This window comes from Melospiza georgiana, chromosome 2 (genome assembly GCF_028018845.1).
Source record: "Melospiza georgiana isolate bMelGeo1 chromosome 2, bMelGeo1.pri, whole genome shotgun sequence".
Lineage (NCBI taxonomy): Eukaryota > Metazoa > Chordata > Aves > Passeriformes > Passerellidae > Melospiza > Melospiza georgiana.
In genome coordinates, this window is record NC_080431.1 from 17020019 (window position 1) to 17044933 (window position 24915).

The 24915-nt window shown below is 38.3% G+C and overlaps 1 protein-coding gene across 5 annotated transcripts in view; it reads left to right on the forward strand.

Moving 5' to 3' along the window:
• ARHGEF7 (Rho guanine nucleotide exchange factor 7) overlaps positions 1-24915 on the forward strand; it is a 116346-nt gene that overhangs the window by 49109 nt on the left and 42322 nt on the right. For all 5 annotated transcript variants that reach the window (XM_058019136.1, XM_058019134.1, XM_058019135.1 and 2 more), the window contains 5 exons: positions 2304-2505; positions 11404-11492; positions 17598-17692; positions 17967-18062; positions 24020-24142. In XM_058019136.1, coding sequence (XP_057875119.1) covers positions 2307-2505; positions 11404-11492; positions 17598-17692; positions 17967-18062; positions 24020-24142 — 602 coding nt within the window. In that variant the 5' untranslated portion in view covers positions 2304-2306. The remainder of the gene's footprint in view (positions 1-2303; positions 2506-11403; positions 11493-17597; positions 17693-17966; positions 18063-24019; positions 24143-24915) is intronic.

The window sequence follows — 24915 nt, forward strand, 5'->3', positions numbered from 1 at the left end:
AAGTAAATTGTAGCGTAGCAAAGTAACTGTTTCTTCTCTTTCAGTTCTGTATTTTTAGCCTGTGAGTTTGTTTTTGCAGCTTTTTATATGATGCTTCAAAATACATGCAGCTTTTTGCGAACTTCAAACTATTTTTTCCTCCTTTAGTGCTCCATTTTGTCTGCATAGACAGTATCTTCATGGATTTGTGTTTTTCTTCTCTGTGTAAGGACTTGCTTTTCCAAAGGCAAAAATCTAATTTTCTCTGAGTTTAGGGGTGATGATTGAATGTTTTTCAAACCTCTGTGAAGGTGATACTTCTAATTTTGACAGTAGTGGTAGTTGTTCCTGTTTTCTGTTATATTTCAAGGTTGGTCCTTCAACTTGCCTTTGTTTTATAGTCCAGCTGAATTCAGGGTTGCATACCTCATGGAAATTGTGATAAAATGTACTTTTAGTCACTGAAGGCCTGCAAGGAGGATTCAGATCCCTAATGAAAGCTGCTTTATCTGTGGCTTTCTTAGGTGTGTAATGTGTTTTATCAGGTAGCAGAGCCTGTGGAAGTTTTTGCCCAAGGCCACTAATTCAAGCTCCTGTTCTGCTGTTCACAGCCCACTCAGTTTTGCAGATGCAGCAGTTGGTGGGACTGGCTGTTAGCTGGATCACTGAAGTGATCAGAGTTTTCAGTGTTTCTGTCACTTTGGTGATCTGAGTTGCTCTGTGCAAAGGTAGAGGAGAGAGGTGCAAGAAGGAGGGAAAGAGAGCTAGTGGCCAAACCCAGGAAATTCCTAGTTTGGTTTTGTTGGTGTAGATGATCTGTTTGGAACTGTTCTCACCAAGTTTGTACTCATTTCCTCTGCTGGAAAGCCACCCTGGCAGAGCATAGGGTTTGTAGCTGGTCTCGCTGTGCAATGTTTCTGCTTATTTAGTGGCTGTTTACCGTTTACTAAACCAAAACATTCTCTTGTTGAGCAGAGAGGATGAAAGCACAAAATGTACCAGCAGAGGACTAAGGCAGAGGCACTTGAAAATGTGCCAATCTAATTGTCAAACACTGGGACTTGCATTGTCTTGGGAGTTTCTGCACATTTTCAAAGTTGTGTTTGCCCTCATTTTCCTGTAGTTTCTCAGCTGCTAACTCTGATGAAAGTCATATTGAGTTGTGATACAATAACATGATTGCTGGGGTTATGAATTAAGCTGACATATAAGATCCCAGTGACAACATGCAGTCTTTTCATCACCTCAGCTATATAGGCAACATGTAGGGGAAATTCTTCTACCTGGAGAGCTGACTAGGACTGCTTACACAGTCATTTTCTCACTAAGCTGTGTTTTTAGCTGCACAGGTATTGATTGATTCTTGGTTATGATAGAGACAAACATGATTTGTAGTGCTGTTCTCCCAGTTAGAGTGCAATGTTTTTAAAGTTGTCCAAGTATTGCACTTTTTCAGCATAAAGGTTTGCCCAAACTCTCATGAAGCGCTTGAATGGTGCAGATACCCAAAGTGACATCCCAGGACAAAATGCTAAATTTGAAAATTGTTAATTTGAAAGACAAATTAGTTACTTCAAAGAACATTCAGATGTTAGGACAGAGTGATAATCTGCCTTTGCACCCATGGTAAGGGATGAGCATACACACATACATAGTGTGTGTGGACAGCTGCAAGTCTGACTGCTGCAGGCTTCCAGCTTTGCTAGCCTTCAGAGAAATGATTTGGGAGTACTTAGTCAAGGTAAGTTGTGTAACTTTCTGTAGGTTTTGTGAAAGAACACTCCTTCTTTGGCAGGCTGTGGAGACTTGTACCTTCAGTATGGAAACCACTAACCTGATCTGTTACAGGAAAACAGAAAAGGTTTTGTGTTGCAAACTCTTGATATATCTAAAATTAAATTAAACCCAACTCAGTTTCTCCCTCCTTGCAGCGCAGAGAATTTTAGGAAAACACTCTCTAATCTAAGGCCTTTGTTTCTTTGTAGTTGTCAAAGGCAGTTTCAGTCTTTGCTAGTTATAGAAAAATGCATGTTTTCTTTTTTCTTTGTGAGAGCAATAATTATTCTCATTTTAGGTGTTAACCCTTTCTGATTTGGAGGGGCTGTAATAAGTAAAATATATACTCCCATGATTGATAAAAATCTGTAGATTAAAATTCACAGAAATCCTAAAGTGCACCTTATAAAGGGCTTTGAGTAAAAATGTGTGGGGACTGTTGTGTGTGGAGCAAAGACTATTTCCATTTTATGGCAATTTCTGTTTTGCTCATGGAAATATTGTTTAAGTCTCTAATGATCATTTTATTCTTTGTTTTCTCTTCCTAGGACATGACAGATAACGGCAACCATCAGTTGGTGGTGAGAGCCAAATTTAATTTTCAACAGACAAATGAAGATGAACTTTCTTTTTCAAAAGGTGATATTATTCATGTTACAAGAGTGGAAGAAGGAGGCTGGTGGGAAGGAACTTTGAATGGAAAAACAGGATGGTTTCCAAGTAACTACGTACGAGAAATTAAATCAAATGGTGAGTTTGGAAGGGGAGAGCATATTTGCAGAAATTCATGCTTTGGGTAGAGGTTGATGGTTGGTTGATTCATTAAAACTTCTAATGCTTTTTGTTTAAGCTTGATTTTATTTACTGAAGGTCATTCACAGCAATGATTAATGCTTGGGAACTTGCACTTCCCCACCCCAGCTCACTGTATAGAGTGGCTTCTGAATCAGCAGTAAGTGTGCAGAAAAGTCCCCATTCTGTTTGCTTGTCTGTCATGTTTGGGCTGCTCTCACTTCCTTGGTCTAAATTCCTAGTATATGGGATTTTGACTCAGATGCTGACAGACTTTGAATTGGTGCTTTTGGTTTAAATAGTGACAGATTTCATACAAAAAAAACAAAAAAAAAAATGAACAAGAAAAACCTCCAAACCTGACAAAAATTTACTCAATACATCCCATTACTTAGAAGTAAACAACTGTAGGAGGGAAACCCAATTCTATCAAAATCGTCTTTTGAAAGCTAATGTATTTGTGATTTTTCTTTTTCTTTCTTGTTCATGTGCTTTCAGCTTTTCTTCACACAGGCTTCATCCTTCCGCTGAAGTTTTATTTTGAACTTTGTACAGTCAAATACCTTCTGTAAATGTCATCTGAATATCAGAAGTAACATTCCTTTTTAATCCACTAGGATATTGCTGTGGGTGACATAGTTTCTCTGTCTCCTTTATTTCCTTTTTTTACTCCATGTCTTGGCTTATTTTCAGAGATTAGGGATAAGCCTGGTAGGATAAAATTACCCAGGGTCTCTGGGAGGCTTTACCACTGTTTCCTTTGTTACAGCTCCAGTGAAAACACACGTCTTTTGAGGCTGTGCTAAAGTCTTTGGCATGGCTTTTTTTTTTCTCCCCATCCCATCATGAGGCAGCTATTCAGATGCCTGATTGCAGTGAGGTTGTGGGAGCAAAGTCCGTTTTAAAACTTACCTTTTCTCCTTTGGTTGCATCCTCTTGTTTTCTTCCTTGGTTTAATATCTCCAGTCTGTTGCTGCAAAATGCTAGTCTTCATTGTCCTTTCCAACCAGCTTTTCCTAGACATAGTCACAATGTAAGACTTGGCTTTAATGTTCTTTAGAGATCCCTCAGATGCAACTTATCCTGAGAAGCAATTCTCGAAGCCTGTTTTTGGTTTGTAGTGTTTTAGCATCAGCCATGATGACCATCTTATCTCATTGTTATTAATTTAAATCATTGCTGCAGAGGTTTTGTTTGAATTTCATCAGTTTTGACTTCTTCCAACTCCTGGAACCTAGGTAGGCAATTAAGGTCTAGAACAGAAATGCTTTAACAGTGAACATGCAAGAACCAGAAGTTGCCAGTAACCAGAGTTAAATGATTCTTGTTTTAAGAATGCTGCAGTTGGGTGAAGTAAGTAGGAAGGGACAAGCTGTAATGCCAAGTGCAGTCTGATGTTTGTGACTTCTTGCAGCCCTGTCTGATCCCTGGGGCTGGCATGGTTTCACTTCTTGCTGTCAAAAGAAAATTCTCCCAAATCCTTTTCCTTCCACTTTATAGGTGAATTCTCTCTCCCACAACAGTTTATCCCTTGTGCCTTCTGCAAGACTTATTGCATTCTTGGACTGCTGTCTCATATGTTAAATTTCTTCTATGGAAGTTTCTTCTGTTTGTGTCAAGCTTTTCTCTTCTCAGGAAGCTTAGTTCATAGAGTATTACCAAGTTCACATGACTGAGCTGTAGCTCACTAGCTTTCTCTGTTTTCCTCCTCCATTTTAAAATTACTGTTTAGCTTTTTCTAGTACTTTATGGAACTTCACTTGTCCTCTCTGGTTTCAGATATGGATATAGCTAGTTCTTTTACTATCAATTCAGCACAAGAGGTACTGTGTAATGTGTCAAAATAGTAATTTTAACCTGCTTTAATGCATTTGTAGGTATATGTTTTTCTGGAATTGATTTTTTTTATGAGGAGGATGGGGGGTGGTGGAAGGAAACATGACATATCAGGAGATTTTAGTGTGTTAGGAGCTGTGGAGTTGCAGATGAGCTTCACCCCTTCATGTATATATGCATGCTGTGGGATGCTTTGTTGCTACTGCCTTCATAACCATGTTAGTTGTGTTTTAAATGGTGACCTGACTTCTCCTGCTTACTTTTGCTTCTTTTTGTGTGATTCTGGTCAGTGTATATATTTGTGATATTTGCTCCATGTCAGTTTGCATCCACTTTTTCTGATCTTTCTTTGGTATGCCACTAACTTTTAAAGGAATTATCATTCTCGAGAGCCTATTCTGCTTATGTTGTTATTAGTGGGACTTCTTTTTTAATCCATATTTTTAAGTTCACTGATTTCTTCTTACTTCAAGTCTGTTGTTGTAATTTTACTGCACTGTTTCTTTTATTGCTTGTTTCCATGAAACGTGTTGTGAGCATTTCTATTCTCAGCTAAGTTTTGCTTTATGGATATTGTTGAAGATCCTAGAGAGAGGGCTTTTCTGGAATTCTCCTCCCTTCTGTATCCAAATGCATTGTCACTGTCCTGCTGCTGGACTTTCTTTGTTCTGCTGTCCTTGTGGAAACGAGGATGTAATGCTGTTGTTACAAAGCTCTGAAGTTGTTTCAATAGGTGGGTGTTCATGAGAAGCTTCATCTAAGTTAAATGTAATTTCTGTTGCCTTCCTGTGTCCCTGCTCTTCTTAGTTTGTCTTCATTAGGAGAGTTGGCATTTCTTGAGTTGATAATCTTACACTGGCCACTTTCCTTTATTTCCTAGTAACTCTATATACACCTCACTTCAGGATTTCCCCAATTCAGAAGTATTTTAAGTGCCTTTATGCCTCAAGCATGAGGTTGAAATACAAAAGTGCTCTTTTTTGCCTTACATATTTTAAAAGTGGTTAGAACTTGCAGCCTTGCTAGCTCAAATTCAAAATGTGTTTTCTATCAGTGTTACAATGGATTGATTTTAAAAAAGATCCAGATAGGGTTTTTGAAATACATGCTCTTGATTAAGGTCTCTCTGAAAAAATGTTCATCCTGGACATTTCATTTGTTTTCAACATACTCTGTAAAATGGTCTGGCATTGGTAGTATAACTCTAGGTTTCTTTCTTCTCTGAAATGTAACTGAAAATACTGTAAATACTTAGAAATTATGTATAGGATGATGCATTCTATGGAGAGCTCCCAGGACATGACTAAGTAAGCTCCTGGGTTTCACTAAATTAAATCCGCTCAGTCTGATGTAACCTGACTTCTGCAAATTGAGTAAAAGAAGAAATGAGTGAAGTTTTTTATGCAAGTGTGTTTTTGTTTTGATTCTCACAAACTTCATAGGCATTAGATGTTTAGATAAATTGATTTTTGTTCTAAATTAAAATCCTCTAGTGTAAAAGACCTGTAGATATGTAATCTTAGCTTTTACAGTTGCTTTGAAGTTATCTCTCTCTTCCCTTCCTTGAATATGTGTGTGGCAATGGAACTGCCTTTACCCACATTGATTTCTTCAAGTGTTTAGAAGAAAAGTAAGCTGCATTACATAAATTGCACCAGCAGAGCATATCACATGATAAGGTATCTCACAGTGGTTGTGCCATGGCTGTTACTTGTTTATTTAGCTGTGCCTGGCTGATTAGAGTTAGCACACAATGCTAATGAGGTGAGCTACAAATGGTTGTAGGACGCATACTGAGATTGTTGAGCAAAGCACAGCATTTCATTTTCTTATGCTGGACAATGACTATTTTGGGGGAAAATAAGTTTGATTGAGATGGGAAACTCTTTTTGTTTTGCTTTTGAGTGTATATTTATTCTGTCCCCCTCCCTGACCCAAGGAGAAAAAGAGAATTTGTTTAAAGTAGTGATAGTTATGATCAAATATGTAAAAAAAAATACACTGTTTTTCTATTCAGGTACATGCCTACACTGTGAACTTAAGAAAAAAAGGTTCATTTCTCTCTCCCTCCTCCCTATGTTTTCATTTCCATTTTCACACCCTCTAACATCTTATGTTTTTAAATGTTCTTTGATCTCTAGACAGGAAGTACTTTGAAAGGATTTTGGTTTTATCCTGCTCTGCTATTACATGTGACAGAGGATAGAAAATAATGTGTAAACTTGTTAAGATACTTGACAGTGTGGCCTTATTGAGGTTGTTTTTGCTTACATAAAATGGAACAGGAAGAGGTGAAGGTGTAGGTGGAGCCTTGTCTCTTACAGTGCTGCTTCTGTCTCACACACACAGTACTTAGAGAGATTTGGAGACCTAGTTTGGAGGGTTTTCTTGCAATGGAAAGAAGGATGGTTAGCCAGAATGGGATTCACTTGCTTAGCTACTGTCAGATGTTAATCAGATTTAAAAAAAAAAAACAACAAAAAAACCAAAAAACACATGGTCCATTACTGAGTTGTGTCCAAGTATAATCCCTTTAGATGGCATGAGATTACACGGAAGGGAATACAGCTTTGTACGAACTGCAATTCATATGTCTCAAAGTTTATTCTAATTCTTTGCAGAAATTTATGTATCATTACTGCTCTAGCCTCTGTTACTCGTTCTTGACAGTTATTGGTATCAGGCCCAGTGCAAATTACAGTGATAATGTTTCTTTTAGTTGGATGTTAAAAAAAACAAAATCAGTGTGGGGAAAAGGTCAGAATACAGTGGAGGAGTAGAGTGTCAGCTGCTTCCATCCTGTGGTGTGTGAGGGAAAGAGAAATTACACTTTTGGCTTTGGGGGAAAAAAAAGCAAAGGAAAAAATAGCTAAAACCCCATGAAGAATGTTAATTTTTCTCTCCCTGACCATGTACACTCAGAGGAATATTGTGTTCTCTTGTCAAGTGTAACTACAGACATCAATAACATAGAGTTTGGCACCAGTGAATGCTGCTGGGGCAGAAGTGTTGGTGTTGTCTGCATTGCAGAGTGGAGCTCTGCAGCAGTGCCAGAGCCCTCTTGAGAACTGGGAATGGGTTTAGGTCTGCCCTCCTGATGCTGGACTTGAACTGATTAGTCTAGGAACATGGAGCTTCCTTGTAGCACTTCACTGATAGGGACCACACAGCTTTTGGAGTTCTTGTTGACACACCTTTCCTCCCCTAATGTGGGATGAAATAACCCAAATCAGGTGTTTTTATCTAGATAATGCCCCACGGCACAGGAATCGCAGAAACACTCAGGGGTGCTCTGTAGCAGTCGGGTCAAAGTGCTTTAGTCAAGTATGTTCTGAAGGGAGTAAATTCTCTGTGGAGTAGCACAAAGTAGACTGTTGCATGAAAATGAATATGGCATAAACTGAAGACATTTCAGAAGAGAGAGAATGTGGGAATATCAGGTAATGTGAAGGCATATAAGTTAAAATAGAAAGAAACAGAGTATTGGGAAGGATTGGGTAAATTTTCTTTTTATAGCCAATAAATAGACATTTGTAAAGAATAAAATAACTTCATTTAAGGGAGTTTGTGGCATCTTATACCACTTAGGGGAAGGTTATAAAAGCAGTTGGTTCCACTGAGGATAATTATTTCCTGGAAAAGTAATGTTAAAAGCCTGTGCTACCCTCATTCTCTCACCCATGGATGATCTGTTCAGTGAAGTCCATCTGGTTTGCCACCACTAGACAATGCATTATCAAGTGTGGCTGAGGGCATTTGAATGTGATGCTTAGATCACAAGAGAGATGGACAGTGGGAACTCAGCTCTTGGTTTCAGTCACCAGCAGGATACCATCTCTTCCTATACTTGAGCAGATGCCTGCCAACTTTGGATTTGATCATACACTGAGCCATTTTCACTGTGCTTTCAGTGTTAATATAAGGCATGCACATTGTGCCTGGAGAAAAATAGGGAGATGCAAAAATCTGTGTGGGAAAAGCTGGTGTCTGGCTCAAGTCACTCTCTTCCAGAGCTTTGAGAAATAGAGCCTCTGAGGAGTGGGCAAGGTGCCAGGCTTTTGCTGATGTTTCAAAAACCCATGGACTTCATAAAGATGTAGTGTGCTGAATAGGGGTGGTTCCTCCTTGAAATGTTTAATGAAATATGCTCTGTTTGCAAAATACTCTAATGTTCTATTACCAAGGATACTAAATGACACTTAACTTAGCATAAACAAGGAAAGTGATTTCTTATGTTCAAGATCAGGATTTTCTTCTCTGTAATGCATTGTGCAATAAGCTAATTGCAGCAAGACTGTTTCTTATTCCTCATTATGAAGCAAGGCACTGCTTGGAGGCAGAATACCAGACATGATAGACAGATGGACTAATTTGCTGTGTCTGATTCTGTGTTTCTGCAATAGAAATGGCCTTTACATTTCAAAAGCTAAATGTTGATTATGACTGTTCAGGCAAAATTATATGAATGTGTGATTATTTTTTTCTGTTCTGTCTTTAAATCTGAATTTGGACATGTGAGTGTCTCTGATGGATAACTGAATCAGCTGAACAGCTGGCAATATAAATGACTCTATATGTTTCAGCAAAAAAACCTCTCACTTTGTTCAGCAGCTTAAGTGGAGAGGTATTTTTGTACCCTTTAAAATAACAAAGAACCAGAATTCCATGATCAGCCAGCTTAACAATGGTCAGCCATCTGTATTATGATAAATTCAATGACAAGTATTTACCTTTATCCTTAAATAACTCTTGTTACTCCTTTCAAGACATCTGTATTATGATAAATTCTGTGACAAGTATTTACTTTTATTCTGAAATAACTCTGGTTTCTCCTTTCATGCTTTTTGGCACATGATAATAAACCTTGAGGTATTTAGTGAACCTGAAAGTCACTATAAATTGTAGGATAAGTTCAAGAGCTTCCACAGAGAGTAAAAGCAAATTACCACGTTTGTGGGAATGACATCATTTTCATCATTCAGTACAAAGAAAAGTATTTAATTGTCCCATATAGAGAAGCATTACAGATGAATACATAAATGAGTAGCCATACATATGAGGTGATTTTAGGTCTTTTCAAACTGAGTGTTTGATGGCAAATCTGCTGGAGTTTACAGCTTGGTTCTGAGGGGGTGGGAGGAGTCCTGTCATTTGGAATTACTTGGCTGTATAGCAGAGCACACATGCATTGCAGGGCTGGTGGCTGAGAGCACCAGTGTTCCCAGCTGGATAACTGCTGGCTCTAACAGTTTTTGTGCTGTGTGTCAGCTTAGATCTGATGTGGGCTGGCTAGGCAGGGGATATTAACCAAAAGGGTTTTACTGTCATCCCTCAGTGTGGCAAGGAGAATGGGGTGGTTTTTTTTGCTTTGCACATGTTTGGCAGTTTTAAGACTTTATTTTATTTTTAGATTAGCTTCTTTGAGGGGAGTTCCACTGCAATACAGAGCAAATCCCCTTAAAGATACTTGCATTTGTGTGCTTATGGGGACTGAGCTGCTCTTTGTGGGCTGTTAGCTAAAGCCTCTGGGCTGCCAGGCTGTCCTGGTGCTGGAGATGAAAGGGTGATCTGCACCTGGAGTCAGCTTGCTTGAGCTGGCGTCATCCATGGGCTGCAGCTGGGAGCCTGAAGGAGCCCTAAATGGCTCAGGAGAGGCTGGTGCCACAGGGAGTGTTCTGCTTGTGATGCTGCTTCCCTGGTCAGCTCTGATGTCCATGGGAATTTTCCATAGCTGGCCCTTAGCTTGGCTGGCTGGGCTTCTCCTGGAGAGGTGTTTGAGACTTGCATAATTTATTCTTAGCCTGAGGTATCAGGTAAACTAGACTTGAATTATTCATGTGTCTTTATTAAAATGTGTTTGAAACAGGAGCTTGCTTTTAAAATAAAGGTAGAGCCTTCAGTATGTATGTTTTGGTGATGCTTCTGTGGTTTTGTTTGGAGAAGTTCAGTTGACAATTTGCTGTTTTATAGCTTGGATGCAAATTACTCAAATGCTTATTAGACATTTGCATCTTAGAGGAGCCTGATTATTTAAAAAACATACAGAAATAGACAAACCAAAGCACCAAAATGTCCTGATAAACAGAGTCTCACAAGCATTTTCAGTTGGTTGAGTCCACAGTCAAGTGTGAGAGGTCAAGAAGAGATACTGCAAATCTTACTTGCTGTTTCTGCAGCAAGCAGCATGTTGCTTTTGATTTTCTCTCACCTCATGTTTGCTCCTCTGTAATTGACTTAGAGGAGTGGTAGTGGTGGGAGGGAAGGCTTTAGGAGTGTGTTTTCTCTGCCTCTCTGATCTGGGCCAGCACTAGGGTGACTCTCAGGACTGTTTTGTTCTTGCAGATTAATGTTGTCCTTCTAGGAAGAGCATGCATTACTGAGGGATAGATTCCGTATGGGTTATAGGAAGGATTTATTTTTATGAAGAACCCTGTTCTCAAGTGCATAAACATTTTTATTCTATCCTTCATTAATAGCAAAATATAATTTGTTTTAAAAGATGATTTTCGGGGCATAAGGTAAGTCACTAGTACAGTGTTTTGAATCTTATTTTGAGACTGAGTGTAATGTCTCACTTCTGGAGTGTTCAGTTTTTGATTGGTCACTTGCTTTCACAGAGGTCATTAAATTAATGTTGAAACTTAATGCTACTTTTGTTTGAAAGTGTGTATATGGTTTGGAAATGCCTGTTACTGATTTTTTTTGCCTTTTTTTTTAATTGCAGTCTATAACAGCATCTTGTTTTTAAAAATAAATTTGGAAGTGCAAGTTTTATTAACTGACTTTCTGGTTCCAGGAAAAAGAATGGCAGTTTTTCTGCTTGCCTTCAATGGAGCTGGAGTTTGATTCATTGTGAACATACTGATTCTTTGCCAGTAATTTCAAGTGCAATTATGTATGTTTCTCAGTGAAACACCCTTTTTACTGTATCTTGATAAATATTTTAAAGCAGCTTGTTTGACCTCTAGTGTTGAGCTGTGAGATTGCACCCCATTGACCCCAAAATATGTTTTATTTCAGAAAAACCAGTCTCCCCCAAATCAGGTACATTGAAGAGTCCACCTAAAGGCTTTGATACATCTGCAATTAACAAAAGTTACTACAATGTGGTGAGTGATCACTTTTACTTCCATGTGAGCTGTTATATACAGTAGAATGTCATTTAACAAAATGCTTTTATCTGGGAAAAAAGGGCAGTCTTGCTAGGAAGTACCAAAACTAGATAGAGGTATTGGTGGATTCTCATATAAACAAGATCATTATTAGTTTAATAGAATATCACATATGTGGATTCTTAAACATGGTGCAAAAATTATAGTCTAAAGTAAGTGAATGATTGTCATTAATGTAATATTATGCTCATGTTTTGCTAGTTGTTAATTTCCTTTTTTCTTCCATCTCCCACATGTGACATCAATGTTCCCCAATCTCCATGAATTACTGAAATTCTGCTGTGTTAAACTAATTAGGTATACTTTTGTCCTTTTTGTTGAATAAGAGACTGTTTCAAAATGTTCAATTTGCTTCCTTTGTATTGATGCTTGTGTGTCAGCTCTGTTGTTAACCTAAGGAACCTCTTCCCTTATACTGTGCATAGATTTCACAGCAAGGCAGTACAGGCAGAGTGAGCCTTTAGCACACCCCCAGGAATTCTTAACCTAGTACTCAGGTACTAGGTTGCATGTAAGAAACAGATGCATGTAGGAAACATACCCAACTCTGTCTTTAAGTGTGTTGTAAGCATGATGAGAATCATGTATTTATTGAGGAGATATACACTGGGAAGCAAAAAAGCATCTTACTGTTTTTGTTAAGCACTGCTCCCTGCTGGTATAAAACCAAACCACAACCTTTCTTTCCCTTTTCTTCCAGCAGCTGTCATGGGTTTTCATTTCTATGTCAGTGTTTAAGAAGGGTCATAAAGCATAATTTTCTGTTTTTGTCTTGTGTGGTTCTGGCTTGAATAGCACCTGGAAGAGCAGAGGGGTTTTGTCTCTAGTCCCTAATTGAAAGCTGTGAAGCAACCTCCTGCTCCTCCATCTGGCTCTGCTCCTGCCTCTGTCATAGCTGCAATTCTGTGCTGAAGGGAGGGCTGCAGTTCTTTGGCTACTGCATCCCATAACTGCTGGTCACAATGGAAAGTATCTGCAGGCACACCCTTCTCTCAAACTGCAGGATGTAAAGATCTTGCTGTGGTATATCCAGTGACAAAATAGTGGATTGATTTAATTTATTTTTGTTTTCACTGTATCTCTTTATAGTGTTTTTTCTTTTTATGTTATTGTAGTGTGTGGATGCAAATTTGGGAAATGAAAGTGTACTTAAGTGAAAAGAAGAGAAAGTAAATGTTCATTTTGTTCAGGCACCCAAGTTATAGCATACAATTTTGAAATATCACCTTTGGGTTGTGTTATTTTTATAATTGTTCCCTGAATGACCCTTTCTAATTGTGGAGGCTCAAGCTACTCTACTTTTGGAAATACAGCTGTGACTGGCTTTGAAAGTAGTTTAATTAAAAAACAAACAAAAACCCAAAAAACCCCAAACCCTAGTGACCATCATATACCTACTCTTAGGATTAGTTTATTTTATATCTTGCTCAGGTGCAACTTTCTTGGTACAATTAACCTGATGTAATGAGATGCCAACTGTTTTGACTGCTAATTACTTAATAACTGTTGATGACATTGTAGGGAGTGAAAAGGACCAGTTCATACTAATACACAAAATTGTTGTAAATTACACCACAGACCCTAGAGTGCTGGTCTTAAGTCTGTCAGCAATGAATTGGATAATTGTCATTTTCACTTTTTTCCATAGTGTGGCAAGTACCCCTACTTTTTTTTTTTTTTTAAGTCACTATTTTATTCTGGTTTAGAAAATGAGAGGCTGTGCTGTACCTAGCTCATTGTTTCAGAGAAGTAAGACTGTACTGCTGTGTCTGAAACCTAAATTAGACATATTGACATTTAGATTTTCTTGAAATATATTTTGTGCTTCTGATGGCACAAAAACATGCCATTTTCGGCTTCTGGAAATATCTATAGAATATTTTCAATTTCAATTAAATATGTAAGATTTTTTCATGTTTTGCATGTAGATAAGACAAACAGCAAACCCATTCACTGAAGTGAAATTCTGAGTTGAGTTTTTGTTCTGTCTTAAGCTACAGACAGGAGACTTCCCTGTGCTATATTTCATCAGTCTGTACTGATAATAAAGTTAAGAAAAAGCAGAAGATCTCTAAAAAAGCTTTTGGCAACTGATAGCTGAAAGGATGTAGCTGGAGTGAAGGAGTAAATGTTACAGTCTGTGTTTAAGGTTCTCTTGGCTACTAAGCTATAGTTGAGACTGCTACTCTGGGACTTTGTACTATTTTTGGGTTGTTGGCTGTCCCCACATGTGGATGTGCTGAGACTCTGTAGTCACCACAGTTATTTATTGCTGTTTACCCTGGGGAAGGTTTTGTGCAGGCAGCACTTGAGGATACGTTTTTTGAACTGAGGACAAAATCAAAAGGCTGTTCAGAAAGTGGTAGGAGAGGCTCCCTTTCTGGGAGGAGGACTGCGATAGGCTAAGGGAAAATACTTAATGTAAAGAGGAGACTGCTTTCCCCACTTTCTTCTGCTCTTCACCCCCTTGTAAACATGTTCTTTATTTCTGTGGATTCACAGCTCCGTCTGGAGTTTGTGAGACAAATCACATGCTTCTAGTCTCAGTGTGCTTAATTATTGCTCCTTGTGCTACATGTTGCTGAGAAGACACATTTGTTATGCATGTACATTTGGCCTGGCTCAGGAGTTCAGGTTAGTAGACAATGCTGAGGTGTTGTCCTCCATGAAATGGTACAAGTCTATAGTAGTGTGTAATATGAACCAGACTTGTGATGAAGCATTTTCCATGTAGAAGTAATTTAGTAGCCTATTACTGAAGAAGTGGGTGTATTGTTGCATGTTATTCCCTGAAGATAGAGCAGGCATTACTCTGAGTTTTATTTTTGCTTCAGATCCCTTGAGAGTTTGTAACTCTGTATCCAGAATAAAATCAGGTTCTCTCCATTTACAGTTGCTTTGAGATTAGGTAACTATTCTAAAAGCCGGTGAAGAAATGGGCAAATTTCTCCACTGTTATGAGTATTTGGATAACCTTGTTTCCTTTTAAGTGTTTGAGAAGTAGTAGAAAATAAACACTCCTTTTGAGGTCACACTTTTAAAGTTGAATCAAGTTGTCTAATGAAGTTCATATAAGTTTTTGAGGGCCCTCATATGGTATACTTGTGCAGTGCTTTACAATGCCCCTCTCAAGAGCCTGTTTTAAGGAGTTCAGCAAATTCTTGTGAACCAGGAAAATGACATACTGATCACAATTTTGCTCAACTTTGTGATATTTTGGTGAAGTGCCATACTAGTGTGATAAAATGTTAGTGTGCTACAGGATCATGCCCAAGTGCACCGCTGAACTCTGCCTTTTCTCCCACTGGTTTGGAATGCAATCATCCTTGTGTAGGTAATTGTAAATCCATTTTTGGGTGGTAGGGAGCAGGCTGAGGTTTTGTGTGACAGACCTGTTAACCATGTTGAATGTTGTATGCCATGTGCCTGGGGGAGCTGGTGCAGTGTGAGCTCAGCTGTGTGTGCCTGCCAGTCAGCAGTGACGGGCTGCAGAGCTGCAGAGCTGCTCTGTCCTACCCGGGCGGATCCTGCAATGTTGTGGTGCAGCTGTGGAAACGAGGTCTGGGAGCTCTCATGGGGTCCTGCAGCAGCCAGAGTGCTCAGAGAGCAGGAAAGGGAAGAAAGGTGATTATTAGATCATGTGGAAGAGATGTGGATGTGAGGAATGTAGGGGATTCCTGGTGCCAAAATACTGAGTTGCAGTAATGACTACTTATCACTTCAAAGCACAGTCCAATAATCCTCACAGCTTCTCAGTGAGGTAGGTAAGTCAAGCTGGAAGAATGCAAGATATCACAGAAATTATGTTTTAGAGCTATATAAGCAAGGTTATTCTTTAAAAAATGTATTCAAAGTTAAAAACAAATTGTATGCAGTGAAAACTGTACTTGTTTAGAAGAAAGGGTGATAGATTTAATATGTTTAATATGTTCTGGGGACAGTTGAAACTGTGTATATCTCAAGTATTGTGTAACATTGTGAATTACTAGAATAAAAACGTGTAAGTGCATCTGGTACTCTGCATAGGTTTTGTAGCATAGTTTTATTTACAGTGTCATTAATTTTCCTTTTTCCACTAATTGTCAGGTTACTAATTCTAGTTTTTAAGCTTTCTTGTTATTACCTTCCCCTGCCCTTAAGTCTTTTTCCTTTAATCCCATGTTCTCCATATGGCAAAGAAAATCCTCAAAGAAAAATCCAAACCAGCACAAGGAAAATAATGAAGTGTGTCCAACATGAAACTAGTTTTATTTCCAGCTTTTCAGACAGCTGTTTGTAGCTCAGAATGGGAGTAGTCTTTGAGAAAATGGGATAGTGCTGCAGTCTTTCAAGATCTTTAGCAAATTTGTTGATTTTTATCTTTCAGAGTCTTTTAATACTGTTTGGATCTTCATCAGGACACTGTGGTTTTGTCCCTGGCTTTCAGTCTCCTTTTCCCTACTAATTTTTCCTGCCAGTTTAATGACTTTGGGCTGGGAGATTTTTGTGGGAAAAACCATATTGAAAAATATTGGTTTTGCACTTAGTTTTGAACCTCATGGATGCCAAGTACTTTTATATTTGCATTTGAACTATTTGCTTTTTTGTTTTATGTATATAAAAGAGAATATGGAGTTAGTTAGTGCTATGATTGGCAGAGACATTTTATTTCCCTGGTCTAAAGGGTTAAAAAATCCTCTTAGCTTTTTACAAATTTGTGTGCCCATATTGTACTTATGCTGTAATTTCCAAGTTAGTAGCCATAACTTTCCCTGTGACATTCTTCTGTCACAGTGTTTAGCAGAGAATGGAGACATTTTAATCTTCAGTTCAAGATTCAGACTTGCAACAAAAGAATGGACTCAAAAATGGTTTCTCTCTCTCTCTCCAAATGAATAGAAGCATTCAAGGAATAAGCAGAATCAGTGACACCAGTGAAAGGAACAGTGATTTCTTCATTGACATACTGAACTATTTAAAGTTATTTCATCAGGTTTGCATTTAGGAATGAATGGCTTTTTTTATTTCCTAAGAGAGAGTATTGACTACAACAGTGAATAATGCACTCAATTACAGTTGTTCCTATAAATGCTGAAATGAGATATTACTGTAGGCTTGGCAAATATGGCATGTAACAAAATGAGGTTTGTGCTGCAGCTTGTGACCACTGATTAGCAGTAAGTTTTTGAAGTTCAGCTCTGTTCACTAAACTGCATTTAATTCCGATGATTCTCTTGTTAAATAACTTTTGGAGGCAAAAAATAAGTTGCTTTCTAAAAGCACAGTAGAACCTGATATGATTATAAGGGAGGATATCCTAAAGCAGACTCCCAAGAAATGGCCCAGTAAAATGTTTTCCTATACACATTTGGGATTATTTTACTTGTTTGATTTATATTCAACCAAAACCCAAGTGTGTGTGCTGTATTTTATAAATACCTGGCTTTGCATCAGTCTATTGCAATTTTCTTATGGTAGTGTACTCCCAGTGTAAGGTTAGGCAGCACTATTTAAAAATAATGTAATAGTGCTAAATGTGTTGCTAAGTGAAGTTGGAAATTACTTGATCTTTGTAAATCTGTTAATATTCAGGTGTTCTAGCAGGTTATTTAGTGCATCTGAACACTCCACTAGCAATATTAGTTGCAATGTGTTGGAATTGAGACTGAGAAACTGACACTGTTGATTTTTCTTGCAAGTTCTATTGTGCTTTACCATCCTCTGATGATCTGTGACTGTTCTGAGGTACATAGGGGGAATAATTACCCCTGGCTTTGGAGGAAAGCTCTGTGTAACTCAAATTTTTACAGCAAAATGTAGTGATAATCTTGTAAACTTAGCATTTTTTGTGTATAGCTAAAGATTGATTCATCTGGTGTAGTGTGGTTTTTTTCCTCCTGTGAATTTCATAGATGTATAGTATTCAATATTTGCTGATATTTGCGTTTTTAAAATAGGAACTCTCATTTAAGCTTTTCTCATGCTAAATAAATTTTAGTATGCTTTAAAACTGGTATTGATATATCTTAAAAAGTACCAATTAGCAATTGTCATTTATTGTAGGTGCTACAAAATATATTAGAAACAGAAAATGAATATGCTAAGGAGCTACAAACAATGCTTTCAAACTACCTGCGACCATTACAAGCCAGTGAAAAGTATGTGAGTTTGTCCTGTGTTTTAAATTGAGATCTCTCAGGTATTGGGGAGGGTTAACATGGTCAAAATGTGGATGTCAGTGTGAATTTACCTCTGTGAACTCTGTGATTCTTGAGGCAGGGATTGCTTTTATTCAGTTTGCTTGCTGATTGAAACAGTCTGGTCCTTAATCTAAGAACCAGTAAACATTTTCTTTTAATGCAATAGATAGAATTAATGCACAGTTAGTCAATAGCTGCAAACCTAAACATGTTTTATTTGCTTTGGCTCCAGGTTAACCTTGACAAATACTTCGTACTTAATGGGAAACCTGGAAGAAATAAGTTCTTTCCAGCAAATGCTTGTACAGTCTTTAGAAGAATGCACCAAGTAAGTATCATGCATACTGGTCAGAGTAAATGCTAACATGCAAATCTCTTCTATTACTGTACTTGTTGCATGTTTTGTTTGGTATAGTTTTTTTTCCTTCAAGAGTTGTTGCCAGAGCAGCACAGCGATAGATATTTGGAGAATGTGTTGATTGTTTGTACAGATACATATTGCAATTGCAAAGATAGAAATTTTGATGTAGTTTAAAAGAAGCTTTGGATTTTTGTGATGCAAGTGCATACCAGTAGGAAAGTGGTGGTTTGGGGGGCATGGATTTTAACTATTTTCTTCAAAGTAAGAGGAAGAAAGAATGGAGCAACCTTATGTGACAGTGGAACAATGGAGAAGGAGGTAAGTGACTTGGATGAAGGACACTGTATGAGAATGCTTGTACTTCGTATTCTTCTGGCCTGAGCAAAAGTGGTCTTGCAAAAGTGCTGGGAGAGGTGTGCAGGATAGGCAGAAAGAGCAACCTGAATTAAATGAAACCCCTGAGTGCTTGTCCTGCGCCATATAGGAAGCATGGAGCCCAGAAAGAAGGGCATGAAGACACTGGTCCTCCTTCCATAATTTAGGCTGAAGTGATAACGTGGTATTTTTCAGCTTGTTACCACAGTACTTGGGCTTGTAAGAAAGGAGGTGACCATACTGCCTTTGGATTGTCCTAACAATTTTCTGAAACTCCACTGAAAGTGTAATTTACATTCATTACCTCAGTTGTGTCATTTTCTTTGCCTATGTTCTAGTTTTGTCTGACCACATGGGGAGCTAAGGCAACTTCCTAATATCCGTTTTCTTGGTTTCTGCCAAGTTAGTAATTTGAAGTGCTACTGAGGGCTTAACAAGTTTCAGTTTGCTGTGAGAACAAGTGAATGTCTTAGATGGAGAAGAAAACACCTTTTTGAGCTTTGCACCACCTCAGTATGTGTTGTTTTGACCTCTCCCTCCTTTCCCTGAGCTGCTCTGTGCGAAGATGCAGCCTTGTCATGACAAAGGAGAGGCTGCATCTCCACCAGGCAGTGACATATTCCCGGTACTGTTGCTGACTTGAGGTCCCACGTCCTCCCACCACCTGCCTTCTGTCCCTCTGTCCTTCCTCTAGGTAACTTAGACCAGAGAGAGGGGAAGGGAGGATGGTGTGTGTTCTTGAAATAGTCTGTCTGATGCTGTGAGAAAGAAGGATAATAATTCTGGAAAGGTTGACTTGATCAGTTAAATGTCTAAATCTGTGAAAGTGTCCATTTGTTGACATACTCAAATGTTTCTTTTTGTTTCTTGTCACTGCTCTTTGGTGTCTCCTTTGCTTTTTACCATGATTTTGTTTCTTTGTATCACAAATTAAGGAAATGAAATACTCTGCATGGAACAGACTGTAATATTTTAAAACTTTAAGGTAGTCTTAAAAATGAGAGGAAAAGAGTATATATATACACCTTTATATATACCTTTGTACTATACTTTTAAACAAATGTTACTGCAAACTTCATTTTGACCTGCAATGTAAGTTTAAGTGATATCATAATGGAGCTTCAAGCTCAGAAAGCTTTATTAATAACTCTGCTTGGCTTAAACTGTTTTAAAGCATCTTTTCATAATGTCCTTTATTTCTTCTTTCTGCTAAGTGAAATGTTGCTATATAATAAACTAGAGGAACACACTGGGTACTAGTAGGTGGGCAGAGAAAGTGATGCCCTGGAGTTACTGAAGCTTTATTGCAAACGTTTTATTTTCATTTCATAAATATGCTCATCATGCTGAGTTGTATTTTCAGTTTAATTTTCATCATAGCACATTAACTTGAGCATACAGCATCTTCCTTTTTGGAATCTAATCCACTAATCCATCATGATTCCCATCACGTAGAAGAATACTTGCTCTGCTGCCTTTTTTTTTTTTGTCTTGTCATTTTGCCATGTTTTTTTGGCTGGTGAACCTGTTCTGTAAACTCAGACTATCTCCCAGGCTGAAAATAGATTTATCATTTTATTTTATTTTTGGCAGAGAGCTTATAGTTCCATCATTGAGGCACTTCATATTGCAACATCCGGAGTGGTGTTTTATTCTAACCTGACATGTCATAATGACCAAATGCTGTTATTCTGCCAATTCTAATGCTGCCAGCCTACCTGGCTTGACAAATTCCTTTTCTTGGGCATGAGAGTTAAATGTTTTTTGAATTCCACACCCACCTTGAGACAGTTTGTCATTTGAGTTTTCTCTTTAACAAATCCTGGCATGTACTTCAGTGGCAGAAACTTCCTGTGCTTTCCTTCTTTTTGCCTGTGCCACTTTGTCTTGTTTAATCCTCCTGGTGTTAAACATTGGGTTGTGCATATGATGCTGTAGTGGATTATTTGTGTGTTTTGGGGGAAATGTTGTTTGGATATGGTTTGAGTTTAGTTCTGTGCCACCCTCCCACCCTGCCCACAGCCTTGAAGGTCTCCTGGTTCATTGTTCAAGGTTTGTCCTCTTTGAACTTCTCCAGGTTGGTGTTATTTCCACCTTTGTAACTTCTCTTCTTAATTTACCAAACAAAGGCGGTGTATGGAATAAATCCAACTAGCATTGAGTGCAAATCTTCTAGCTGACAGGCTTCAAAGGTGTTTTCTTTTGGCTGATCAGCTTCCAGTGCACTTGGTTCAGGATGGAAAAGAACTGTAACAGGCAAGGCAGAGAGATACTGTTGGAGCCTTCAGCTGTAAAAGAGCAGATTTCTGACAGTGAAACATAGCAAGAGTGCTCTGTGCCCTGGTCTCTTGAAGACAAAATGTGTCCAGTGCGCTAGATCTCATTTCAGGTCTGTAGTCCTGTGCCAAAGATCAGTTCTGCAGTAGTTCACACAGGAGAAGAGTCTCTGTGAACAAAATCAGTGTCCATCAGGTGATCTCTGGCCTGATAAAAATGATCTCAATTGGAAGTGTTGCTCTTTGGGTATTTCTGCAGCAGGAGAGTGGACCTGATTTGATCTCCTGCTCCAAAAAAGATTCTTCCATTTACCTGGTAGTAGAAGCTGTCAGTCCATGGCAGTATTTCTCAGTAAGGAGGGACACGTGGCACAGAGCCCTGGCTTGTGACAGCAGCCTACATGACATGATAAGATAGATAGATATGATTAGATACATAGCTCATAGATAGATAGATATGATCTAGGTATGATCTCTGTAGCAAATGGAAGTCCTTTATGTAGTATCACAGGCTTACCTCCTTGCTCTGCTACAGCCATAGCTGGCGTTTGTCCTCTCTTTCCCTCATGTCCCTGCTCTTGCAGCCACAGGAACTGTTGTCTTGTTCTGCGTTTAAGTGCAAGAAGATACTTCATGTTTGGGGATGATTCTGAAGTGGAATGGAATTTATCTAGTCCAAACTCACTAGTATTTCAGGTTTTGTTTTGAACTGCAGATACAAATTAAGTCTAAGTCCCAGTATCATCCTTTACTTTTGGTTATCATGAGTATCAACAGAAATAAGGGTATTGATATTAAGGGAATTTGATTGCAGTGTCTTTGGATATCCTGAGAGAAACGTACATAGTAACTAATGTCTGAGAGATTAGACAATTAGTGAAAGGTGTGGTAGTGAAAAGGGTGAAAATTAGACTGAAGGATTGTGAATAAGTTGAGTAGTGCCTAATTGGTGCAAGGAGTCTCTCAGAAATTTGCAGTGGCCCCTTATTTCATAACTTTGTTAACTGTGAAGCCTCAGGAAGTAACATTTAGTTTCTTCACAAACTGCACCCTTTGGGGCTCAATTACACTTGTTTTTTATTTCTTTCTACAAATTACCATGCACTGGGTGGCTGTTGAAATCTGGAGAAACAGAACTGATAGCTGTTGGATGCAATTCCAGCAAGCAGACAATGTTAGGTAATTTAGATGTAGTCACATGGTGATTCCTCTAGCAAGTGTACAACAGCAGAGGCTTTGTTATGGTTCCTTTCCATTTGAAAATGGAATTAAAACATATATCTGGTCTTCTTTTAATGGAAGTTGATATAACTTAAATATATCTGTAAATATTTATATGTGATTCCTTTTTAATAAAAGTGTTAAATATGAGAATGAGGTTGGGATGATAATTTCAGAGTAAACTGTAAAATAGATATGGTCTTTATGGAGCACATTAATTACTAAAAGGTTTATATGATGTGGTGATAGGCATTAAATTGTTGATTTTTTTTCAGTGGGTAAAGGACATATAGATAAATTATCTGCTGAAAATAGTAGAGCACTTGCAACTAAAATGCATGGATTAGAAAAGTTAAAGCGATGAGTTACCACCCCCTTACAAAGTCTATTAATTATTTTAATTCAACAAAGAATGTGCTGTATAAAGTGGCAATGCATGTGCAACATGTGAAAGAGAATAATGCTAGTCTTTGATTCTGCTAAAAGAACAGCAGACTGAGGAGACACAGATGTCTGCTTGGTGCAAACAGCCATAATTCCCCCTCCACCCCCATCACTACAGTATGAAACAGGAATTTAACCATTTTTAGCAACTGTTTATTCGAGCCTCTTGCTATTTAATACTGAGTTATATGCCTTGAGTATGTCTTCAGAGTTTGAGACTTTGGCTGCATCTATTACTCAAAGAATGTATTATTAGCTCATGCTAGATTTATTAAAGGGGACCAGCTGCTTGGCAGGAAATGCTGCTTGGCAAGGCTGTAAGAATAGCATTCCCTCAGTATGCTTGGTTTTCCCCTAAACACCTGCAAAAGCAGCCACTCTATAGACTGCAGAATCTAAACTTCTTAAAAATAAAGGACACAGACTGAAAATATGAGCCCTAGTCTTTGATATTAGGAATGTTGATACTGTGACCTGAGTGTGTCTGGTGTGATGTGTTAGCTGGGCATTCAACTGTCATTTTTTGGGTGTCTGTAGCGAATGTTGCTCTCAAATAAGAGAGTATGTTTCCTCTGACTCACATTTGGAACACCTCTACAGTCAATTTTTACTTCATTTTGGGTGGTCTTCCCACACTGTGCAGAGGGACTGAACGGCTTAATAGGAGACAGACTTACTGTTTTGGAATTTGGGGGAGAATTTCTTGGGAACTTTGAATTTTGACTGCTACGAGCAAACCTAAGGACTGGGACAAGATGACTGTGTTTGAGCAGAAGGGGAACATCCCCTGCCTGCAGGAGTGGTTGTCCTGGAAAGCTGAATGGTTTATTTCCTACTGAAGTTCACTGGGGCATCTCTCACTTTTTTTTAAAAGGGGAAATGCTTAATATTGCTGTTTAGGAACTTTATGTACATGTCCGGGACAACAACAGAAAATACTGACTTGTGTAAAATTTTTTTTCCAGGAAAAAAAATATTATTCCAGAAAGAATTGTTGGAGCTAATCTTAGAATGAAGCTCTTTGACTGTGTTGGCAGTGTTTGCGTCAAGTACTCAGTGAGGGCTCATTTAGCTTTACAGCTGATGTGAAGAGTGAAGTACTGGTTTTAAGAGCAGTTAAAAAGATTAACAACAACAGTAAAATCCACTGTCATGTCTTGCAAAGAAGCAAAAATTCAGCATATTTATTTTATGCAGCCTTTGTGGAAGGAGTGCATGGCAAAATTGAAACTTTTCATCTTGCACGTGTTGTACAGTGGTTTAGACAAGGTGTCAGGAATAAGTTTGTTATCTAGGACTGATGAAAGCTGGTGGTCCATCTTCTGGTTAACTTCAGTGTGGGCTATACAATTGGCCACACAGCCTTCTGCTGAAGAGGCTTAGTCCTTGCAGTGGGAGCTGCTCTGTAGAAAAGAAAACTTTCATCCCTTCTGTTGCCCTTATGCTATTGCACAATTCCAAAACATGGACCCCTACCAGCCACTGTGAAGAAAATTAACTCTACCCCAGCCAAACCAGCAGACAATATACACTGCTTTTCTGGTCTTTAATTTATTTCTCTGTCTGGTTACTATTGCAGTATTTTTATATTTATTACTCTGTTTTTAGGTTGCCTGAAGCTCAGCAGAGGGTTGGAGGATGTTTTCTAAATCTGATGCCACAAATGAAAAGCTTATACCTTACATACTGTGCCAACCACCCATCAGCAGTAAATGTCCTCACAGAACACAGGTATGTTAACTTTGTGGTCTTCTGAGTCTGATGCAAAAAATGCAAAATATGCACTTGAGAAAATAGAAATATACACTTGAATTGTAAAGCTATGATATCTCTTTTGACATGTTTGTTGTTGTAGAACTTGTTTGAGGGGAAAAAACCCTACACTTCTAAATAAAAGATTAAATGCCCCCTAAAACAAAGCTGCTTCATGTGGCCAGGACAGCTTGTCACTTTTGGCAGTGTATTATCAACTATTTGAGAGAATTTTTTCATTGAAAGAATGCATGCTGGACTTTGAATGTGTAAAACAATCTTCACTGATTGTCATCTTTGTTTTAAAAATGTTGCCATAAAAGCAAGTTTGTGAAATAATCGCAAAACTGACATGACTTTGGCTCCTTAGACAGTTGGTGCATTGTAACTTAGCCCTGTAAATGCCTGTGTATACTTAACTTTAAAGTGTGTTATACCCCTAGCTTTGCTTTTGAGTGGTATGAGAGAAGTATGGGGTTTACAAAATTACTATTTTCTGTAAGAAGTAGGATGCTTAGTTAACATGATGTAGGGTGCTCAGCTTTTGGACAGACCTTAAATTTGCATGGAAGATGCCCTGTATCATGTTGGGGGAAAAGTACTGAGGCCAGAATTTGATTAAAATAGTCAGCTTTCACAAGCCTTTGCTATATACTTGTGTTCTGATGACCCTCATGCTGAAGCAGCTGTCAGTTTGGGGTTGTTTATGCTTGCTTCTGGTACAGGACAGAATCATGACTTCTTGGAGGTCA